The sequence below is a fragment of the Drosophila elegans genome, unplaced genomic scaffold, assembly GCF_018152505.1.
Source record: "Drosophila elegans isolate 14027-0461.03 unplaced genomic scaffold, ASM1815250v1 contig_476, whole genome shotgun sequence".
Lineage (NCBI taxonomy): Eukaryota > Metazoa > Arthropoda > Insecta > Diptera > Drosophilidae > Drosophila > Drosophila elegans.
Window position 1 is genome coordinate 19,552,162 of NW_024545863.1, and position 18,166 is coordinate 19,570,327.

At 42.0% G+C, this 18,166-nt stretch overlaps 2 protein-coding genes across 4 annotated transcripts in view; one reads left to right on the forward strand and one right to left on the reverse strand.

The window, feature by feature from the left end:
- LOC108139165 (stAR-related lipid transfer protein 13) overlaps positions 1–18,166 on the forward strand; it is a 97,107-nt gene that overhangs the window by 53,763 nt on the left and 25,178 nt on the right. For both annotated transcript variants that reach the window (XM_041709069.1, XM_041709070.1), the window contains 2 exons: positions 3,148–3,851; positions 15,358–15,912. In XM_041709069.1, coding sequence (XP_041565003.1) covers positions 3,148–3,851; positions 15,358–15,912 — 1,259 coding nt within the window. The remainder of the gene's footprint in view (positions 1–3,147; positions 3,852–15,357; positions 15,913–18,166) is intronic.
- Positions 6,371–13,400, reverse strand: LOC108139166. Of its 2 annotated transcripts, none has more exons than XM_017261785.2 (3): positions 12,698–13,400; positions 10,952–11,319; positions 6,371–10,571 (listed from the first exon to the last, which is right to left on the reverse strand). In XM_017261785.2, exons 1-3 carry the CDS (start codon positions 13,210–13,212, stop codon positions 9,853–9,855), a joined length of 1,602 nt encoding a protein of 533 aa, XP_017117274.1. In that variant the 5' UTR covers positions 13,213–13,400; the 3' UTR covers positions 6,371–9,852. The 2 variants fall into 2 exon arrangements, with proteins under 2 accessions (XP_017117274.1, XP_017117273.1); XM_017261784.2 differs by having other exon boundaries at positions 6,371–10,568; positions 12,698–13,312.

Genomic DNA, 18,166 nt, shown 5'->3' on the forward strand with positions numbered 1-18,166 from the left:
ACGTACATACGGCAATCGACGTCATGAGTGCGTATTATATCATTTTGATAGGCAAATGAGGCTTGAAAGCCGCCAGAGCAAGTCGTTCCCAGAGACCCAAGCCCCAGGCTCCCAACTCCAAGCCTTGCCCTTAGTCGGCAGACTTTGCATTTTAACAACCGATAATAATATACCCTTTACCGATGATCCTTAAGCTTTAGTTTGCTAAGAAGCAAGCTGAATTGGAATCTGATGAGTAATCCTGAAACTTTAACTTGTGTGCAACATTACGTAGATCAAAAAAAATGTTCAAAAATATGGCAGTGGAAAAATCTTTAGGTTACAAGTTTACTTATTTACTTAAGCCAGTTTTACTTTTATTTATTATTTTAATAATATAAATTGTATAAATAATGTGAGCAAATAGTTTCTAGATACCTTATTTTTGTTATTTTAAATGTCCGATCAAATTGTAATTTTAAATTTACCAATTTATAATAGTCTGTGAAAGAGTATCAAAATGGAGCCAGAGAATAATCCGCAGACTGGCGGCGTCTTAGGGCGCCTGTGATCTGTGCTGATCGGCATGACGAAGACGTTGTCCCAAACCGACACACGTCAGTTCAGAGCTCGGAGCTTTTCGCATCTGGGCTCGCTTCTTGCTCATCGCCCGCTAATCGCGTGTCCAAGTGTCCGAGTGCTCGCTGGTGCATTTTTGCCGGGCTGACAGCTTCTGCTGTGCTTATTTCATTTTATTTATTTACTCATTCTGCGCCACTCGGCGCAAGTCGATATGAAATGCGTTGAGGTAGGTCGCTGCAGGGGGAAAAACAACTGCATCAACTGCAGCAAATATTGACCAGCCCATGACTTTCCATGAGTGTGTTTCACAAGCATTTGGCTTGTACTTTTGCATTGTTTTCAATTAGGCACAGAGTGACACCTCCGCAAACCTCCGCTTCCCCCGTTCGTCAATCGGCAATTAATCACGTTGAAGTGACCTCAGCCAGCGAATCAATCAGCAGCCGCAAAATAAAATAAAAATACACACACGCTAATCAATGAATGGACGGTGGCCATTTAGTGGACACACCCCAGCAAACAATTTTATTTCGAGTAAATAAGCAAATAAGCTAAATGCGTACAAATGTTTTGTTTTCGCGTTCTTTGTTCGTGTTTGTAAAGCCACAAAAAGCGAACGAATACACGGGTACGAGTTCCCAAAAAGCAAAAGAAATTTTGGGCCAATCATCAAATAGAACAATGGATGCGAATTTATTTCAGACCGGTATATGTACTTATCCCATTTTTAACTCGCTAATTAGAAACCCAAATGAAAGCTAAAATAAGAACTTCTAAAAGGTAATTGCAAAGGAAATGACACAAGTCTTGAATATGTTGTTAAAATTAGGTAGTATAGTTTGATTTATTGTTTATTTTATTTATTGAATAGATCCTGTTAGGTCAGATGATAAATTTAGACCAGAGTTATCTTTTAAAGTTGGTATATTTTTAAGTATTTCACTTTTTGTGCTTAATGTAGTCAAAGTTAAATAGTTTAATATAGTTCTTAACAGGTGTAAAGCTTAACTATTTTAGAAGTTTCATATGAAAGACAAAACGAGGAACTAAATTGATGTGTTATCTGTATATATAAGGCTACTCACATGGCTTGAGATTGTAAAATGCAATCGAAATTGGGGGAAGACCACCCATGAATTCGCGACGCGTCACCCACACGGCGGTAAAGTCCCGTCCTTATGGGCCAGGAATACCGTTAGCGTTGCACAATTGAAATGCAGAAAAGCTAAAAAAAATGAAACGGAAAAAAAGGAGAAGAAAAGTGCAGCCGAGTGTGGGCCTGGTTTTCGCTGTTGACTCCGGCCTGAACTGGCGGCCTGCCAATCGGCCCAAAACGATCAATTGGCAGAGAGACCCCCATAAAATGTTGCCAACTCAACTGTCCCTGTTGTCTGACTGACTCTCGTTTGCAGCCGCTGATTTACGAGCTCGCCACGGGCCGTTGTGTAACGCATGCGATTCAGAATTTTTAAATGCCAACCTCTCTGACCAGCAGAAGTGGAGTCAGAGTCACAGTCAGAGTCAGAGTCAGTCAAAGAAATAAGCCCCAAGCCCCTGGTGCTGTTGACTTTTTGGTATTGCTGGATTGCCGGATTGCTGTACGGCTGTCGCCAAGTCGCGACTCGCGACGGTGGCGGCGACATTTTAATCAAAAAACTCAATCGAACGCACGCATGCGCAATAAAAACAAAAATCAAATCAAACCCATAAAACCACCAGCAACAACCACAAGCGCTCTTTAACCGTTTCACTTATCCACCAGCCAACAGGAAAAAATAAAAAGAAATACCTACTGTATATACATAAATAGATATAGACACATGCCGGCCGGTTGGCGGGGTTCTTCCGTTTGACAAAAGTTCACATAACCTTAGCCCCTATGCGAAATTCAATTCGATTTGCTGGGAATTTATTAACATTTATGTGGGTGAGAGAGTTTAGAAAACGGTTTGAGAACTGATTTTGGGCAGATGATAGTTCCAGTTAGGATAATACTTTTTAAAAGGCATACTTGTTTTTTCCTTAAGAAAATGTTTGTATGGTTGACATTTAGAAATAAACCAAAAATTAGTCATAGTTTCCCATATAAAGTACAAATATCAAACTGATTGCGATGACCCATTTTCAGCATCAGCAGCGACATAAATTTAAAGGCCACATATTCCTTGGGCCGGCCACTCCAGCTCCATAATAGAAACCCACTGAATATAAATAATGCGCACCACTCGGGATACGCTTAAGTGTGGTGTGAGCAATAAGTTCGTGTATGTAAATAATTGCTGGCAGTTTTTTTGCGGCAGTACGAAATTAATTAAAACGTTCGCGCAGGCACACATATGCCAAATAAAAAGGAGTTAAGTCCACACATGTGCGGAGCATATTGCAAAATTTATGACAATTTAAATGGCACACATTTGGCGGACAATTCGTGGCGATTATCGCAGAAATTTTCGCGCATTCGGCTTAAGCCACATGGGTGACTGGGTGACTGGGCTGGGAGTTTTTCCTTTTCATTGGGAAATTGTTCAGGGTGCGGCAGCCAAATTAAGATTAACCAAGCTTATAATCTTTTTTTTTTACTTACAGAGCAACAGCAGGCGACGTGGCAACATGACAAAGTCAAGAAGTTAACTAAAATGCAGTGCAATAGCAATACAAATCAAAACAACATGACAGGCGATGTGAAAAGTGCAATTAGCAGCCAACAGCAGCAGCAACATCAAACGCTTATCAGCGGGCAGGCGACAGGAGGAGTTGCAGGAGCAACATCTACGGCAGTAGCAGCAGCAACAGCAGCAACAGCAGCAACATCGGACTGCACGTCAGCAATCGCCGCTGACACGACGCGCTACAAATCGGGATTAAGTGATGTGCCGGCCAGCGGAGACGTTGATGGTCGGCCAACTCCAGCTCCAGCTCCATCTCCAGCTCGAGCTCCAACTTCATCTGCCACCGCTCCGAGCGTTTTTAGCACCGGTTGTGCAACCATGCCGCGCACTCGCCAATACGGAAGCAATGTTGCTGGTGCAGCGGCAACAGGAGCAGCAGCAGCAACGGGAGCAACAGCAACACCAGCCAGCAACAGCACCATGACAGCTGATAAGAAATTCTTGAGCCAGGCGGCGCCCGTTCAGGGGCATCACCATCATCATAAGCTGCAATTTGTCGATAAGGCCGAGTCCGAATTGGCCGCATTGGACAATCTGGACCTGGCTCACAGCCTCGATTTACTGGACGTCGATGGCGAGGATCCGTACGGAGCGTTACAGGAATATTTGGAGCGTGTCAAGGTGAGTGTTTGACAGCGAGTGCCGCTGCTCTGGGGAAATTCAGAGCCTTAGCGTTCCCAAGTTGCGCAATTTTCGCATAGATGGAGGATACTTTGGGTTCGGGGAGAGCGGGGAGAAGTGGCAAGTGCCCCTGCTCCACTTGTCTCAGTCTGTTGAATGACATTATTCAATTTCAGTCATTTTCCCATGATAATAACCGACAATTTCTGTACCCGTCAAACAAACGCTCACACCAATGCACAGTGAAAATCTTGTCATAAATCAAGAAACATATGAGAAATATATAAAATTGATTTTTTAAATAGGGTGTCAAGAAAATGCATAACTTTCTAAGCAAATATTAATTATATTGGTAGCTCAATAAACATAAAATTTTTTATTTTTATTTATAATTGCCTTACAGAATTTAGAAGGGAAAATTACCCATCATTATTAAACTTTTTTTTGGAAGTTAATTTTGTTTAGTTTAATTTGATCTAATTTTGTACTGAGGTTCAAGCTACTGGCAATTAGTTTTTTTCCGTGTAATCACAATTGCCTGGGAGCCGGCCTAGTGCCAGTCTTTTATTCACCGCCCCTCTTCTGCTGTCAACACGGCGTGATTTTGCAAATGATTATTTTGCGTGACAGAAAAATGTGTTAAGGCAAACTCACACACAGCCATAATATGTAACGCATACGCCGTGTTGCACGCCCGACTTTCTGTTGCCGCTTTGGCTGTCGTTTGGGCTGTCGTCAGCGGTCGTGTACATAAAATTTTATGTTTCTGTACCGGAAAGCGCAATATTACACATACATATCAACGATGACGGCAACGTCAACGGCCGAGGCTTTAGTTTTCTTTTCATTTTTTTCCCCCGCCTTTTCCGTTGCCTTGTCTTTTTTTTATAACTGTTTCGCATGAATTTTCCTCATAGCTGCAAGATTTTGTTGTTATTATTATGTTTATTTGCCGCTCATGGCGGAAGCATAAACGCACGCACGCGCTGTTTGCGTTTATGCGTTTATGGGGCTCTTATGGTCAGTGGTCTGAACAACATGTGCTCATAGTTGGGTTATCGAAATAACATTCTGGATTGCATTCTGGAGTTTAAAAACTATGACGGTAATAACACCATTTTTTCACCTTAAGGATGGAGAAGTTATGTTACTTTTTAAATCCCAAAATTCAGTACTACCTTATTTTAATAAATATATATCAAACATTACATTTTATAGTTTATTCAATTTTTTTTTAAGTTAAGACAAATTTTCTCTATTTATATTATCTTTATTAGTTTTACTTAGTAAGTTCGCTATCATATAACATAAAGAAGCATTTTTATATGTCTATAAACTGAAGCTCTTAAAATCGCCACAGACTTTATAGCATTTTTAGTAGTGCAAAATTTAGAGAAAGCGTTACCAGTATTTTATACGACATTTATTCGTGCCATTAGGGTTCTCAAGATAACTACTCCATAAACGCAGGCCAAAGAAAATTTCTCCAATGCATGTGCTAAGCTCTTGATGCAATAAACATTATAACTAAAGTGCTTTTCGGCCGTTTCTGCCAAAACGAAGCACCCACAAATCGCGAACAAATAGCAGGCGACTTAGTTGCGTTTTCTGCGGCACCAAATCAGAGCAAGTCGGCTTTAATCGCCGCTGATCAACTGGGATGGCTTTATGGCAGTAAATGCTGCACGCCATGCGCCATATGCTGCATTTTATAATCAGTGTCATCACCTCAACACCCATCGAGTGCCCGGCCACGCCCATCGCCCCCTTTCTTTGGAGCAGTCAACCGCACTGAACTAAACTAAACCTAGTTTGGCTTAGTTTTTCTTCTTATTTTTTCTTAGCTTGGCGTGGGCTGTCAGCTTATGGCCTTACACCGCAGTTATTAACGCCTTTTTACACATTTTCCTCTCTTTTTCACCACCGAACACAACTAATTTTTTGGCTAAATTGAAATTATTAGCCGGCAACTGTGCCTAATGATGACAAAATGTGTCACAGCGCTGCCCACGCAGGCCAAAACGCTTTCTTTGCGGGCCAAAGGGGAGCGGAATGGGGGCAACGTCTCCTTTGTGCACATTTATTATGACAAATAGTGCAGCGTTTTTGCTGGAAATTGCCGTTACACGCTAAGACTGCTAAGACGCTTGTTGTTGGCGTGGCCTTAGGCTTAATTTGACTACACTGCCACAATAAGATATACTATACCATACCATAAATCGAGCAAGTTTTGGGGTTGTAATGTACAAATGTTTAATATTTAAAAAAAAAAATTATATGTTTTGTAAACTCAAAACGTAGTGGAGTAAAAACTTACGCAATAAAACAAAAGTAAAAATAACATGACCGAGGCAATACTTTCTTAAATGTATTTTTGTTTAATATTATAAAGCTCAAAAAAAAGTTTGGAAAAACTCCCACAAAAAAATAATAAAAATCAGCAATTAATAAACTATTCAAATATTTAAATTTTATATATCAGCTACAACCTTTAATCTTTTCAAAATTTTCATTGGCATCAAATATTATTTTGGTACAATAATGAAACAGTTAATTAAAAGAAAAAACTTGTCCCCGCTTGAATATACTTGGAATCTACTTTCCAAGTGTAGTTATGAAATGCGTTAGTGGAGGCGGTAATCACCGCCTGACCCATTTAAGACGCACCGAAACGAAACGAAGCGAATCTATATGACAGGCGATGGCAACTCGTTTTTCCGTCGCGCTTCCTGCATCAATTAGCGCTGGCTTTTGCGCAGATTTTCCATAATTTTACATGGACAAGCTGGCTGGCTGACTGGCTGGCTGACTAGCTGAGGCAGAGTTTTCCCGTTTAAGCAGCTATTAATTGGCGCTCGTCAGCATCGACTATGGCTAAGTAAGCTTAATGCATCAATCAAGCTTTCAGCATGACAACGTGTATAAATATTGCCTTTCTGCCATTCGAAAATCTGATTAATCAGGCGCATGGCTTGCGTGTGTTCTCAAATGATTTTAATTATAGATATTGACAAAGTGGCGATGGGAAATTGAGACGTAAGGCTGCTGCGCCCTGTGATTGTTTCTCGGCTACATAGTAGGCTTTGGATTTTTTTTTTTTTTCATTTTTTGGGTCTGGCTGGCTGCGGCGGTTCGATGAACCCAGAAAAAGTATCTGCTTCAGCCAATTATGCGAATGCTGTTAATGAATGTGGGCGACGACTTGCCTTTGGTTTATCTATATGGCTTTATGCAATGGCTCTGTCACTTGGCAAATGCGAATGTGACTGCAAATGCGACGGCGCAGCTGCCGCCAGAGAAAGTTGTCTTTGCCCAATTTGCAAATGACGTTTTTTTGTCAACGTCAAACTCGCGAACGGGCCAAAACAAATGGCAATAAAAGGCAGCGCCTGCCTGCACGTTACTATTTTTGTCAACCAGGAGTTGCTCTGGCAAAACAAAGCAAATCCCACGGGCCCGATGATGCCAAATGGAGTCACAAATCGATGGATGGATAGAAAATCACTGTGTGAGAAGCTGATAAGTTGGTGCTTCTGCTTCGAAACGAAAGTGAAGCGAAGACTTCTACAATTTCACCCCCGGCAGCAATCATAATTGCAGACAGCAATTAAGCCGCTGTCACAGGCTGCCAGCTACTCATGCTGATCGCGTTACAATTGCAGTTGCAGAGTTTGCCATGCTGCAGTGTCGCACTGTTGCACTGCTGCAGCTTAGCAATGTTGCAGCATTGCATGTTGCCAGTTGTCAAGTTCGGCTCGCTGACAATGCGTTGATATTTTCCGACAAGCAAATCAGCAGCCACCAAAAGGCCTTGGCCACAGAAATTGAGCCAGTTTGCTGATGCCGAATCGAAGCTCACAACTGCGAATCGCGTTTTGTGTGACTGCTCTTCTGAGCCCGGACTTTCTTTTTCTCTAGCCGCTCGCCAAATGTGACACAAAGTAGCCTGCTCCTTTGGAGTTTTTCAGTTTTTAAAGCCAATGAAAATCAATTTTTTTTAATCATGGCATGACTAATGTAATAGTTTTGGTGAAGACGTATAATTTCTAATCAACAATGAAAAGGATTAGAACAATTGTTTATTAAAATTATAGTTTCAAGGCAATTATTATAATCTTTAGATTCATACCTGCCTTTAATTAACATAATACAATTATTTTAAAGCAATTTTGTTCCATTCAATAATATATTCTAGGTTAACCATAAAAACAATATGCCTTTCCTTAAATAGTTAAAATAATAAAAGAATTTCAGTAATTGATTGAGCATCAACCCACAGACCGAGTCATCAAGCTACCCAGACTAAAATCAATTAACTTTTAAAGACATTTATTTACAAATTGAAAAAGAACTACACCCTAACTGACATTTAAGCTACCTACACATAATTGTTAACCAATAAGGCCTGTTCATAAATGTTGTATTTAAAGGTTTCTGTTTTGAGTTATGTAAGAATGGTATGCGAGTGCTTCTGTGGGATTTCTTCTGAAGCTGTCACAGCTGTTTAGCACTAAGCTTACCTAACTCAAACTGGGCCCTCCGATGTACGCATTGCTCTACCTTTGCCTCTGAAAAGCTGCACGTGAGACAACCGACAATTGACCACTTCAAGTGTCATTGCCCAGCCGAGAGTTGAACGGAAAGAAAATGTGTAGTATTTATGGTCTGCTTGCATTCTTCTAACCAAACATAGGTACATACATATATATGCATATACACACTCCATATGAAGTGCCATTGAAATTATAATGATCTTCGGGGGATTTTAGACCGATCGCTCGGACGTCAGGCTACCAGAAACCAAAAAAACAAAAAAAAAAGGCCAAAACGAGATGGAGATGGAAGAGCATATGGGTATTATTTAACCAATTTGTTGTTGCCCGTTTTTGGATCTGGCTATGACCTTCAATGGTCATTTGTTCAAAAACAAAGCGAGCTGGTCCGCTGGCTTACCAAATATTTTGACGTTGATGTCGATGTGGTCAATGTCAATGTCAGGAATCGGTTGAAGTGGAAAATTTCAGTTCACAGTGGCTTTAAAAATCACTGTATCTCCCTTTTTTTAAGGTTCAGTGCTTGGCTAATAAGCTAAACTCGTGTGATTGATGTGCGTTTTGGGGATTACATGGCCCTTATTTATTTTGACCTTTGCCGTCGAACAGCAGCTGTTGCCCGAGTTGTTGCTTGCTAGTTGTTGTTCTACAATCTTGCCTGTATATCGCCGCCGTGGCATCAACTGCGTGCCACGCCCGCCTGTCTGCAGCTGCCTTTCTGCGGCTCCAACGGAGTCTAGACTCGCAGCCCGGCACAATGCTGATTGCATTTAGCGATAAATTAACCAATGAATACAATTAAAATAGGCAGTACTCGCGCTGCAGCAACATCGCCAAGGGCAACGAGGCGAGACCTTCGCAGAACACACGGGGAAAAATATATGTCACCAGAGTTGGTCAAAACAAAGGTTATAAAATCTATAGATACATTTACGTGCTCAATGAAACAATTCTTGGTTTCTACTACTTACCATAAATAATTAATTTAATGATATCTAAGCAAATTGATAACTGATAAAAGGCTTGATAAAATTTAAAGTAAATGCTATCGAGACCATTCTTTCTTTCAGTTCCTTGTTTTAATCAAAAATTTAAAGATAAGATAAAGAACCGCAATTGTGATTGCAATGGTAATAGCACGTAATTCGTAATCCGAATGCCTAATAATAAAAATGTTATCAACAACTCAAGTTCTCCATTCAAATAGCGTTTTCTTATAGATTTTATGCCAGTGCAGTTCTTGAAAGGCGTCCCAAGGGCAACTGACCAGCGTAACCTTCAATTCGCTACGTTTCGATTCGATTTCTCTCAAAATCAATTGCATGCTGTACTTTATTGTGTGCCATATAGTTCTGTCTACATGAGTCGAGGAAAATGGTGCCCCAAGCCGAAAACTGAAAAACAGAAAAAACCGAAACCAAACCGAAGCCGAAAATCGCTCGCCGCATTTAAATGTTCAAATTGTCGGAATCGGTGTCCAAATGGGGATTAGCCGGGTGCGATTGCGTTAATTGTGTCTCGTGGGCATCGTTTTGGGCGCCCCGGGGCAGGATGGATCTCCGGAGGCGTTCTTCTGCCGGCCAAGATGATGTTTTCACCTGCACTTGGCGCATGTTCGGATTGCCAATGAGGCGGACATGGGGCAACAGCAATTGCTGCTGCTGCTGATCGGCTGACATTGATCTTGTCGAGTGCAATCTATTAGCGGGCAGTCGCCAAGAAGCAGCATCCTCCATTGACAGTGATGGCCTGACTGATTGATCGTAACCATTAATTTTATGCGTTGACATTCTTTGCGGCCAGTTGTTGTCGCTGTCAGGCTCTGGCCATTTTCCATTTCCCGCCACCCGCTCCGCGGTTTTCCCTGTCAGTTGCCGCTTGCCGCGATTCGGAACGAATGGATCGTCGGCTTTATAAAGATCCCGGAGCTGCAGCTTCTTGCCCCGGGTGGCGAAGAAGGGATCGTCCACTTGGAAGAGGTTGCGGTGCTTCTTGCCGCGGTGCGGATAGAACAGGTCGTCATACTTGAACAGATCCTTGACCTTGTCGCGCTTGCCGCGATTCGGCACGAAGGGCTCGTACCGGTTCATCAGGGCGTCCAGATCCGGCGAGTTGTGCTTGCGGCCTCGAGGCGGTATAAATGGGTCGCTCTCCTTGCTCATCTCTTCTGGAATACATATTGTTATAATATAAAATATCAAATAAATATACAAAAATCACTGATACTACTCTCCTTTATTTTTTTCTGAATAATTTCTCATGCTTAGCATTAATTCAAATTACTAAAGATTATTAAACAGAGAACTGGGTACTATAATTTCGTTGCTAAGCCACAAATACAAATTACTAAAGATTATTAAGCAGAAACTTCACCGCTATTTTCAAACAATTTCTTCAGCCCTAATATTTAACATTTACATTTATTTTTGTTAAAATAATTTTAACATTGTAAATTATTTCCTTATACACCCGGTTGGAAAGAAAGAAAGTATTACAGATTTTACAGAAACGTTTCATGATATGAATATGATACAACCACACACTTACCTCCCAAATGGTAGCCATCGAAGAGCTTCTCCCTTCTTACTAACACGTATTGAGGTTCATCCACGATTAGTGGTGGTTCCAAATGACCGGACAGGTTCAGCTTCTTCCAGAGAAACATTCCGGGGTAGTAGCTATCGGCGGCGCCATCACTCAGATTGCCCGAAGGACTCCGAATGGGATACAGAAGCTGCATGGCCCAGTGCAGGAACTTGATCAGATCCTGTTCGCCGGTTAGTAGCATAAAGACCTCATTGTTGCTCTGATCCTCGTCGTCCACCTCCTCCTCAGAATTGGAGGAGCTAGTTTCTGAGTCAGAATCCTGCATCGAACTGAGCTGCAAGTGGAGGCGGGCAAGAGCCTCTTTGTTCCTGACGAGGGAAAAAAGGCTTACAATTTCTATAGACTTATTAATGCCCCATCATTTGTTCACTTTAAGGAGCAGCACATTTTCACATTTTTCTTTTTTCCTCAGTCATGAGCGTGGGTTGCGACCATGGGTTTCAATTACACTTCTTGGCCGAAGTTTCTCTTTTCGAAACTTAACAGACGACACCAAATTGATGAACTTCTTGTTCCCACTCGAACATATAACCCAGAAACGCCTAAACTCTTCCCTTATCCGAGGCTGTCAGGGCTGATCCAGTTCAATCAAAAGTCAATTTGAGTCAATTCCACAGAAATTACTGTGTAAAATTACAAATTAGGCGAACAGCAACAATCGAAAGATATGCGGGCCGTCGTGGCCAATTAATCAAACATTTAACAAATCAACAAAGCCAAACTTATGCGAACAGAGAATAATAATGATAAAGTCCCAGCCGATGATGATTAATTCGATTTTAATAGCAGCGCCCAATAATTTTTCAACATAAGATAATATTCCACGCAAATTACAGGCCGCAGCATAAGAAAGAAATGTTTTAGGTAAAACAGAAGCAGAGCGGTTAAAATATTTCTCACTCGCCAAAATGAAAAGTGAAACTCGTAATGCAGTTTTCGTTTCGTTTCGATTTCGTTGCGGGGCAATGAATTTGCTGACAGTTGTTATTTTATAAAATAAATCAACATACGTTGCGGCGGTCTCCTGACTCTGACTTAAAACAAAACTGCAATCGTTGGTACTGATTTTTTCACGCCCATTAATTGGTTTTGCGTGTTCCCAGTCGACAGCCAAATTGTCGACGATTTGTTGCCGCTCTTGCGGGTTAACCTTTTTTTTTGGCACAGCCTGGCGCCCTCAAAAGGGTTAGCATTAACCCTCTGTAAACCAAAGGTTTTGGTTTCTTAAAAAAGTGTTCATATTCAAGGTACTTATTTGTATTAAAAGTGGTGTTGAATGAAAAATAAGCTTCAAAAATTGGCTACGTGGAACTTGGTAGTTAAAAGAGACTTACAAATGTGTAGTCACTGATTATTGTTATCCTTGCAATGGTAATTTACGTTCCTTCATCACAAAATATACATTAAGCTTATATTTTGCTTAAGAAAACTCAAAACTCTTCTTGACAAAAGTAAATATATAATGTAAAAATTTCAAGTCACGTCTTGTCGGTCAAATTCAATAACACAGTTTGAAAGAGGGTTAAAGCCTTGCTTTAGCTGCCAAGTTGGCTTACATGTGAAGCGGAAGCGAGGAGCGAAACTTTCTCGACTTTCCTTCTGTGCAGCCTTGAACCCGCTGGCCAATCCCTGGCCCCCAGTTTGCCACCCACATCCTGGCTGGATCTCTGGACTTGCACTTCTTACCTGGCCGCCAGCATGGTGCGATAGTATTCCTGCGGACACTTGACCGATGCACCAGTTCGGCTCTGGCAACGATTGCCCCAATACCGGTGAGGGGGCGTGGTTCGATAGTTGGGCCCCAGTCCCGGTCCCATTCCCAGTCCCATTCGCATTGCCATTTCCTGCGGCGCTGATTGCCTGGCCCCTAAATCATCTGCGTTTCGATTAAAATCGTCAGACGTCTGCGGCTGCTGCTCCACATCCACATTCACGTCGGGCAGGCTGAATTTCGCTGAATTCATGGGGCCGGTGTGCAGCATATCGCGCAGTGCATCGCTGGGGCTGTCAAACAGGACGCGTGCATCCTTTTTCTGCTGATGCTGCTGATGCTGCTGCTGCCGTTGTTGGTGGCTCAAGGCCGCCTTCGTGGCCGAGGCGATAAGCGATGGTGGCAAAGATAGGACCACATTGCCATGGCCATGGCCACCGCCGCAATAAATCGCCAGGCAGACGCTGAGCCAGGCCAACGTGAGCCTCATGCTGTCTGCGGTTCCTCTGTGGCTCCTCGCACTCAGAAACTCCACTTGCGGAGCTGTTCCAATTTTTATTTCGCTCCTGCCTCGTCGGCCACTTTGAAGAAGCCAGTCAGCCAGCCAGCCAGCGGCATCCGCAGCGTTTGGGCTCTTAGAAAAACGGAGAGACTGAAACTGAAAGTTGCTGGCCAGCGGTCCAGCTTTTTATAGCACAAGATGTGGCCCGCAAGGAGCGGCCCGCGGAGTTTTGGGAATACGCCTGCTGGTCGCGGTCCAGAGACCATTGGTCACATATGAGAGCACTCAGAGAAATGGGCTTTTTTGACAATGCCCTCCCTAAAGGAATCCATATTAAAACAAACACATTTTCATTGTTTATATCAAAAGCTACTGAATATTATATAAGTACAAACACATATTCATAATATCAAAGTTTGAGATGCCTTTACTTCCGACTCCGTCCTTATTGAATTATTTTTATCAGGAATTTTAGGGCAAAAATATATTCATACAATTATAATTTGAGTAGCCTTTATTCGGTACTTCCGATTCAAAAATCCTTCGGCAAAAGAACAAGTAAAAGTGTTTCCCTCGGTGTTTCTTTGATTCCAAAGCAATGCCAATTGTTTGTCCAGCGCGTCGTAGCATGAAATTAATAAAAAGAAATTGCATTGTATGACGCCGAACTGGGAAATAAGCGGCCCACTTGAGATGGCTGCAAAGCAACTCGCATACGTCATAAGTTGTGTTTGAAGTCAAAAAATCAGTGGGCCCAACTCGATTGGAGTCCGGCTTTGTTTGCCCAACCTGTGACCCGTACCGGACCGGACCGCCCTCGCAAATTAGCCGGCCAACTTCCCACACTACCTGAGAACGCCGGCGATAAAATCGTAGAGTTCGCGGCTTTCTTTCAAGCCCCAGCAGCAATAGACTACCTCTGAGAATTTATTGCCCGCTAATGCTCGATCGCATTTGTCTGGAAGAGCTGCCCTTCTGGCAAAGTCAGCAGCAGCCACAGAAAACAAAAAAGGGCCCCGCAAACCAACACAATTGTTGAGTAATGAGCACGGCACGTTATTAATGTCACTGGGGAATCGGAAAGGGTTTCGGCAAGGGTTTCGAGAAGGGTCTTGTGGACCAGGACCAGTTCTTGGTCTGCGTCTGGGTATGGGGCCACGATTTTTAATTAAGTAATTCGTTGACTTTGTTAGCCCTGTGGGCTGCATCTGTCTCTGATCTTCTCTGGGTTCTCTTCCCTTGTTTTAAGTTTCTTTCTCCTCGTTTTTGTTTTTTGTTGTGTTGTGTTTAATCTGGCTAACAAATTGCTTCATTTCAATTTATTTGCATTCGTTGTTGCAGCGGCAAGTCGTGTTTCGCTGGGAGTTCGTGGCTGCAGTTTTCTGTTCCGATCCGAGTGTGGAAATGGAAAACCTTTCTGCCTCCGCGGTCGTGTTCTAATTTATTTGTCTTTGATTGTGCCCATGTCTCTCCGGGTTGTCTTGGTCGTGTCCTGGGCTTTCTTTTTGTCCCTGTTTGCGGGGCAAATTAAGCAAACATACATCATAGTCGGGGGCCATTAGAAGAAGCTCTTTGCGGATGTGGATGTGGATGAGGATGTGGCGCTCTGGGCGCGATTAATAGACCATTGCCTTGATATATGTGCGCAATTAGAGCGCTAATCAAAACGTAATCTCCACCGCAGTGCGGATTTTATGGATCTTCTTTACAGGGACAAAAATGGAGAGCGATTGGGATATGTAATGTAATATGTCTATGTCTGACTTGTAAATGCAAAAATATAAATGACAACGTTGATTTAAATGGGCTTATAATATTTTTGTAAAGAACTTAATACAGAACGTATGAAAGAATTCAATATGTAAATTAAAATATAAATTTGATCCAATTTTGCGGTCAACGTTTACTCTATTCAGAAATTTCTTATTTTAGTGATATAATGTATTAATTACAATTATTAATTTCTGGAAACTTAAGCTTATAAATTTATGTAAAGCTTCCTAACATTCAGTTTAAAATATTAGCAAAACATTTCCAATACATTTTATACAATGCATTCTCGTTTTAATTATATTTCAATATACCCACGTTTTCCCGAGTGTACCCAACTAACAACTGTCATTCTAATTGCAGCGGGAAATCAACGAGGTCTTCGAGCTGCGCAAGGTCCAGCGTTTGGAGCAGCAGCTCCGCGAGCAACTGGAGGAGCGGCTATCGCAGGCTGGAGTCCAGCCGCTTGATGAATTGTCTCGTTCCACGGAATCAGATAGCGGCTTTGACAGCAGCAGCACCACGGCCACATCGGGCCTGGCAGCCACACCGGCCAAGCCAGTGACGACTAAACTAAGGGCCCTGCCCCCGCCACCCCTCAGTCCAACCAAATCTCCCACTAAATCCCTGCCCGCTCCACCTGCCCAGGCGGACGATGTCAACATTTGGGCCTGCAAGTTTCTGCGCGATCTGGACAGCCTGATGGCCGCCGATAAGCTGCCCCCGCATCTGGCGGCCCTGGCCGAAGGATCCGGTTCCGGTTCGGCCGGCAGTTCGCCCACCTCCAGGACGGCGCCCATGCTCCTCTCGGCAGCTGCCTCGGCTGCCATCCAGAGTCGCTACGGCAAGGGCTTATCCATCATGGACCATCAGCTACAGCAGCAGCAGAACGGACTCCTCTTGAAACCGGAGAAGCACGTGAGTACACAGCAAAAAAACTAGGAACAAATACATCAAGATAAAAGAACTGTCCTGGAAGTTGGAAAAGTTTTTAGTTTGTAATACTTATCTTTAAAGTTTTTAAAACTTTGACACTAAGAAAAGCTCAATTTAGGCAAAATATTTTACACTTCGATCAGGAAAAAGTAAATTACTTAAAATTTTTTAAAAAGGTCTTATCCTTACAGTATGTAAACTCTAATTAATGAAAACTTTTCATTTATTAATTTAGACTTATTAGACATTAGACTTATTCTTAAGTTACAAATTTCCATTAACATTATTAAATAAGGTTGATCTCTTTGTGTTTGCATACGTTCTGCAGCTTAGGCTGAGTTTTCCTAATCTCAAATCTCTGAAATTCCGGTGTAATCTTTGGCTGCCTCAATTTCGACATGCGAGCGAACAAACAGCGAAGCATATTTTATGAATGTGGGTTAGATAAAATGCGCCCGAGACAAAGGCATTTAATCTGAATCACAACAATGTTGTCAACACACACGGGCAGCAACACAAATTTGGGGGCCCACACACACGGTTTGCCCCAAAAGGGCCCCACCCCCAAAAATTCTGTGAAGAAGGAATGTTCTTTCAAGAACTGCCATATGTTCCATCCATCCATCCATCCATCCATCCATTTGCCGGATGCGCAACTGAAGCGCGTGAAATTTATGGGCAACGGAATAGGGGAGTTCGAGATGAGCTCGAAGATGAAATTCGGGGGCAGGGAAGTGGTCTGTTGATAGGCAGTCGTCACTCGGGAGCTGGCACTTGAACGAGTTAAACTTTGAACTGTTTGAATAAGATAGACGGCCATGTTTTATGGGAGTTGCATTTTTCGGGCGCTTCGCATCGCCATAAAATGTGTAATAAAATACTCTAATTAGTGCAGTTTTTAAGCCTTAGATTGAAAGACAATTGGAGATTGATTGCTGAGCATAGAGTCGTAAAGATTTTCTAATTGCAATCAGTGTGCTGCGGAGGAAAGAGCAAAGTTCAGAGAAATACTGGAGCTTTAACTCTCCGATAAACCAAAAGGGAAATGTTTCTTGTGAATAATGCACTGGAAATAAAAAAATGAAATAAAGATACATTTAGATACACTCTTTATTTGATCAATAATATACTTAACATAACCTTAAAGTTGAGCCTACCTTATAGAATTAAAAAGTTGTTCCTAAATATAAATAAGAGGCTCATTTCACAAGCCATGTTTAGGAATTTCTTAGCAAATTAAAGAATTTTGATTTATGAGTTGATATAGTCTGGGCTATTCCTACAATTGTCCTTATATAAATAACAAAATGTTTAGTTCGGTACAGAAACAATTTTGTTATGTATAAAGACTTGAAATAAATTGTTGATTTTAGCGTATTTTTTCTGAGTGCTTGGTAGTCTCAAGAAAAGTGGCTGCAATCTTTGGCCAACTCGCTGACCCACTTTGTGCAGCCGAGGCCCATAAACCATAAGCCCCGAAACAGACTAACCAACTTGTTAGCTGTCTCCGGCTTATCAAACCGAATATATCTAATTAAAACATTTATAAGCCAAAACGGCTCATAAACGGCACTGAGCTTGCGGTCTGCTCGGTTGCATATGCTTAGCATACATTGCGCTCACCTCTTGGGTCTCCGATTGTCGGGGGGAAAAACCTCAAAAAGGCAGCAGCAGACTTGCTGCAACAAGGCAAATATTAATTTTCAAAACGCGTGCCATGCCAGTGGAATAACACGACATCGACACCGAAAACCAAAAAGCCAAAAACCCACAAAAAACCGGGGAGTGGATGCTCCATTGTTGTTGGCTGTTGGGCTGTTGACAAGACGAAACATTTGCTACCAATCGATATGAGATTCAGCTGCAGCATTTGGCAGAGCAAACTCGCCTGGGCCATTTCCTTTTCCCTCGTTCTAGTTGCAAAATGAAAGGCAACAGGAAATAAGGTTGCCTGTATCTGTTTTGCTGTTCAATACAGCTAGCAGCACATATATAGTACTAAATCGGAAAAACATTTACTATTTATTTGTTAATTAAAATTTATGTTAAATGTTGTTAATGGGTTTTTAAAGTACTTGATCTCTGAATCATGAACATTAGCTGTGACATATAAATGTTCACGATCTTACAGTAATTATATTAATATAACAAATGCAAAATAGTAAATAAAAATTAAATTTTCCTACTTACTTTTGCGGCCGGAACTGTTTTCATTTTTTGGCATCTGACTGCAGAA